Source organism: Octodon degus, unplaced genomic scaffold (genome assembly GCF_000260255.1).
Source record: "Octodon degus isolate 3935 unplaced genomic scaffold, OctDeg1.0 scaffold00217, whole genome shotgun sequence".
Lineage (NCBI taxonomy): Eukaryota > Metazoa > Chordata > Mammalia > Rodentia > Octodontidae > Octodon > Octodon degus.
Genome location: NW_004524793.1, coordinates 3620407 through 3626406, shown reverse-complemented (window position 1 = coordinate 3626406; position 6000 = coordinate 3620407). Strand labels below are relative to the sequence as shown.

At 37.6% G+C, this 6000-nt stretch overlaps 1 protein-coding gene across 3 annotated transcripts in view; it reads right to left on the bottom strand.

The window, feature by feature from the left end:
- Positions 1–684: 684 nt before the first annotated feature.
- Positions 685–6000, bottom strand: part of Stxbp6 (syntaxin binding protein 6) — a 310200-nt gene continuing 304884 nt past the window's right edge. For all 3 annotated transcript variants that reach the window (XM_004645067.2, XM_023705303.1, XM_023705304.1), the window contains exon 6: positions 685–3708. In XM_004645067.2, coding sequence (XP_004645124.1) covers positions 3685–3708 — 24 coding nt within the window. In that variant the 3' untranslated portion in view covers positions 685–3684. The remainder of the gene's footprint in view (positions 3709–6000) is intronic.

The following is a 6000-nucleotide window of genomic DNA, read 5'->3' as shown; positions in this document are numbered from 1 at the left end:
AAGATTATTTTTGTAAGGAAATTGGTGTCTAGTTCACAAGACAAGGTGTCTTTAAATGCACGATTAGCTTCAGACTCAACGCTCAACCAGCCAAGAAGCATCTCTTTCCTTCGAAAAGTGCAGACTTTGGTCTCTTCCTTCTACCTGCAACCTTCCCAGGACATATTTTGAAGTCTTGCCTGCTTTGCTGAATATCTACACCACGACAGGGGTGGCTCTTCTGGCACAATATTCATCTGAGCAATTTTTTTTTAAGCAAATGGAGCAACACAGTAAGCTGTACTTGATTTTCCATAAAAATAAATGGGTATAAGGCAGCCAAGTAATGTTTCCTAATTTCACAGTGCATGAAACAAGTCTACTGAGTCAGGGCACATGCTTTTCAGATGCTTGAAGGGAGCATATCAATAATAGCAGAAAGGTAACTATTCATTGGCTTAATTGCTATATCCACCAGAAGGAAAAAAAAGTGCTTGACATCTCCAGCTGGATGCCCATTGTCTAAATTGAGCTTAGCTCTTCAGGTTTTTGCTTGCATTTAAATATTTTACATTAGAATGTAAAGAGTGAAACTTCATCATCATGTTAATCCTATTTCCCATGTCTTCTCTAGGCATAGAGGTGGTGACATGAACCTATTTGGTAGTATTTCATAGGTTTCACTAATAATCAAGAGAAACAAACTTTCACCACAGAATTAAAATATTTAATGACAAAAATTAAAGTTTACTGTAGTAGTGAATCAACAGAGTAGTTGTTACTGGTCTCTGAATAAACAATTGTTTGACATCTTAGAGAACTTCTGAAGAATTGATAACTGTACAACAGACACTAGCAGTGTTACAATTCTGAACATTACAGGTGAAACCTATCTTTAATATCCCTCATTCAGGGCATTCTTAAAATACTCTTACATAAATGTACAATCTCTCCTATCCACAAATGTACTAGGACAGATTTCACTATAATTTTAAGTCTAACACATAATCCTAATTTTTGCAGAGCTTAAAAAATGTTAACTACTGATCTTGTTAAATTTTACAGATACATTCTTTAAAATGAAACATTAACCTGAATAACTGCATACTTCCTGTACACAGATACCTAATAATACTATTGAAGAATACTACAGCTATTTTCCAGGGAGAAGTAGCACTACAAAGATTCTTTTCTTTACTGTAGCAATACGATTTGAGAACTTCTTCACAAAAATTCCATAGTGAAGTGCAGAAATAAAACAGAAAAATTCAACACTGTCTAGCAAGCTCCACCAAATGTGTTGGTCCCAAATAAGATGAGTCATTTTAGCATTTTTTTTTCTCTAGGTCAGATCATATTAATAGTTATATCACAGCACCTTCTACAAAAGGATAGCAAGGAGCTTATCACAGGGATCCTCTGCAAGGGGCTGGAAGGTAGAAGAGGGTTATACATTGATACTATAGCCTCTGTTCAGAGGCCAAGGAGTACTTTGACACAGGGAGCCCAGGGATACGAAAACTGACTGGAACTAATTAGCAGAGGACACTAATAAAGATTTAGATATGCTTTCTTCTAATTCAGGCTCTGTATGTCCAGTAAGGTTTAGATCTAAAAAGATAAGCAGAGTGAGGAAAGAGGGTAAGATATGGAACACTTACCTTTATGACAAGTACATATTAGGATTCTACCAGGGAGGAAGAATCTCAGATTTCACAGTATGCTTAGGGCCTCATCTTCTGCTACCCAAACACTGTTTTTAGATAGTTGGCATCCAATTTTATTCTTGAGTTTGTCCAACAGTCGAGTGGTTATAGATTTATTCTTTCAATTATTTATACTGCATGTCTATCTCAGGAACCAGAATCTAATTTGAGAAGATGAGTATCTGTAGCTGTGTGTGTGCATCTGTGGGTTTTCAGAATTCAAGTCTGCCATCAAAACCTATTTGGATTGATATTTGGGAGTTTTCTTAGAAACTATAAATTCTTCTCTTGGCACTCATGAAATGACATGCTCTATATGTCTTCAAACTTTTCAAAAGAAAAAAAATAGCAAACTTTCACAGTTTACTATATAAAGTTTATAGAGTTTTCTTGAATTGGATTGTATCTAAGAGGATTAAGAAATTTGTCTTCAGCAAATCCATTTTCCTTTTGATATATCCTGCCTGTGATTTTAATTTTCCAACAGACAAACTTTCTATCTCTGTAGGGTATGCTTTATCAGGAGAGTTTAAACTATGAGGATTGATAAGCTGAAAGTCATCTTATGTGCTGCATAAAAGACTACAGTACACATAAACTTCACAGGCTCATTGAATTAGAAAGAACAGAAGGGGGGGGGGTCCTGAGGACTCATGCAGTTTAAAGATCAAGGTCCTGCAGTGAGAGTCTGACAGTGTATCTGAGATGTGTGGCTTTGCCTCCTTGATTCATAAGAAACAAGCACAGCTTTTTGTTTAGCATTGTACCTTCTTGGAAACAAAGCTTCCAGACTGGAAATGCAGGGTCATCCTGAGCAACACACAAACACAAGGTGTGTGAGCAACTCTACTCCATTTGGCAACAACATAAAGGCTTTATGACGTAACTCGTGGTTCAATTAGGCAAGCTGCAGTTGTCATTATATGCAATTTGTCAAGAAGAATCCGTATTAAATGGCACAAAAACGAAATTCAAACCTTCAAAAGTCACATAATACAAAACTTTCTGAAGGACATTTTGAGGGTGTCTCTAAAATGGGCATGGCTTTGTAAAAGTAAGACAAAAGGGATTTTAACTGTAGTATCTATGCACATATCTTTTACACAGACATTTTATCTGGACAAATCAATTTTTGATGAAAATCCAAGCTCATTCCAACACCAGCTATTGTAATTTAGGACAATGACAAAAGAAAAACATCTCTGAAGACACAGTGTTTAAGTAGGCTTTTCGTTGAGTCGGAACTCTCAAACTTTCATTGTTCATGTGGTAATTTCAAATTACCACCCTGGAAAGAGAGAGCAGAAGTAGTTAAGCTGTAGCTCAGAAAGTAGATTCCTATTTGTGATTCTGATTTGGTTTTTGCACACTGGTAATGGTTCATGCAATAGATTAGTATGCAAAAAGAAATATCTAAGACTGCTATTTCTGATGATAAATCCAAGTGTTTTTCATAATACAGACTTCTTTCTCATGATACAGAATTCTAATTTTGCTCTTCAATTTAAGAGTTCTAAGAGTGAGAGTGAAGCCAATTGTTGCTTGACTTTTATTTTCATCCAGGAACAATAATATCTGATGTCACCACATTGAAATTTCTTCTTGCTTGGTATCAGCGAGAAAGAATACATATTGCCAGTTTAGACCAGCTCAGTTTATCACTTGGTCCAAATTTTATATCCAAACTTCAAAACAATTTCTTCTTGAAAAAGAAAACATCCAAATACACCCCCCCCCCGCACACACACACATACACAGAAAAAAATTAAAATGAACCTGATGTTATTGTTGCACTTTTTAAAGCCAGGTTATTAGGGAAATGTATAAACATAACACATTTTCATCCATATTAACACCTGAAAATGAAGAACAAAACAATACAAACACCCCTAAATGTCCCTATATCAGGGGAGAAAAGCAAGTGGAGGTCCAGAATTCTTGTAAAAACTGCTGAACAACTCTTCCACTTCTCTCGAGGGTCACCAGGATAGGCAGTTTTTCAACATTTGTGCTTCATGGCAAGCTAAGGAGAGAGGAATGAGAAAAGGGAGAACTGATCAGCAAAGAGGATTCTCTTCTGGCCCCTCTACACCATCCAGAAAAAGCAGCACCAGATTCTGCTTTCTGCAGCAGATCATCATTATCCACAGGGACACCCTGTAAATGTGCAACAATTTTCCAAATAGCTCACCGGACACTGAGATCGTTCTTTCTTTTATTTTAATGTTGTTGTGCTGTGCAGTGAGGGACAGTGCTATATGTTCTTCCATCTTGCTGTAAGGACCAACTGGATAAATCAATACACAGGCATAATGAATGACTGCCCAAGGAATGCAGGAATTCCAGGGTTACTAGTTACCCCCTAGCAGATACACTTCTGAAATGTAAGTATTTATTGACATTAGGAAGATTAGGGACTCAACAGCTCATTGAAAGGCAAACTGAAGCCATCTACTCAATATCCAGCTTGGACAGTCAACATTGGCCAAAACTCTTGACAAGTAAATTGTGTTACAGACTGGTGCTGAACAATAGACCAAGTACAGACCTTGATTTGCTACTTCCCTCATTGGAATCTGAGAAATGCACACCATTATTAAAATGTTAGATCTTTATAAATGGGAACACCAAGTATGACTGTATCCTTCAGTACTTTCCTAAGCACCTTGGAGCCCATGATTATGTATTTGAGGAAATTATATGCAGGCACAAAACATAAATTATATGGAATATGATTTTTATATTCAGATCTTTTTTCTAAGAAGATCATAGTAGGTAGAATAGAGACTGAATTGCAGTTGTCTTTTGTTTTGTTTTTTTCTTGGTGGTATCAGGTATCGAACTCAGAACCTTGAACTTGCAGGGCAAGCACTTATTCCAATGAGCTATTTCCCTGGCCTGAATTATATGTGTTCAGAATCTGATATTGGAGATTAACCTTTCTGGTTGGGGCTGGGAATCAGTAGGATTAGAGTTCTGTACCTCATATTTTTTTAGAGAAAAGGAGATGATTATCTGTGGGCAACAATTTTCTAGAAACTTGTCTAGATTATCTGCTTTTTAAAAGTTAGTAAGGGGGATTCCACTGATTTTACCCAGTAGAAAGCTTCAGAATCTTGAAAGATATCAATATTCCATTTCTCTAACAAAATCTATGGCAGTCTACATGTCCACTTCCTCCTCTTAATATCTTCATCAGAGAAGTTCTACCACTGGAACTTGCACAAGAAGAGCAGTGTTAATGTCTCTGCATACTTGGCCCTAGTCCTCATCTTGTGAAGTTCATCTCTGGAGGAAACCTCAGCTGAGAATGCCTGGCACCCCTTTGAGTGGTGCCAATGAGAACCTCCACTGGCCTCCTACGGCGATGACATCAATGGTCGATCAACTGTCAGACACAGTTTGTGAAGTTCTAGGCATGTCCATGCTGCCTTGCTGAGTGCTGTAGATTTTTGCGAAGAAGTACAGAGTTGCCTAATAACTCCTGGCCTTTGAGAATTTATAGTCTAGGACACATGGTCAGTGAAATAGCAGAGCTGGGGCTCTCAGATATATCTTGTTCCTTAGTTATACTCAGTCCTTCTCACTGTATAGCTTCAGATCTTGCTCTGTCTCTATGTTTTATACATTATTTAGTAAGGAAGACCATCAAATCCACACAGAGCTGTTAAATGCTGTGCATAATGAATACCAATCATAAATATTTGATCAGTGCTGCTTCTTGGTATTCATTGAGCTGTTAACTTTTCACAAGGGGCTTACGTCACCCACTGATCTTCAGCAGTGACTGTGCTACTCCTCAAATCAGACACCAGTTCCCATGACATTGCATCTGAAGTAGATCTAAGGGGAGATCCCAGTGCTGTGACCAGTCATCTTGTGCAGAAATATGACTGAATTGGGTAGTTGACTACCTGGGGTATTGTTACAGGCTAAATATTTGTATTTCTCCAAGATTCACATTCTTAAACTGATCCCACAGAGTGTGGTATTAGAAGGTAGGAGTCTAAGGCAAATGATTAGAGCAGGAGGACAGAGTTCTTATGACTGGAATTAGTGTCCTTATAAAGAGAGCGGGGAGAAGCTCTTGGCCCTTTCTACCCTGAGAGAACACTCTAAGAGGACACTGTTTAGGAATCAAGAAATAGGCCTTAATCAGCCATAAAATGGTCTAAGAACACCTTAATCTTTGACATCCCACCCTCAAGAACCATGAAAAATAATTCTTTCGGGTGACATATTGCTATAATAACCCAAATGGACTAAAGTAGATTATATTTGCAGAATGTGACATCATCCTGGGTTTTAAGATTTC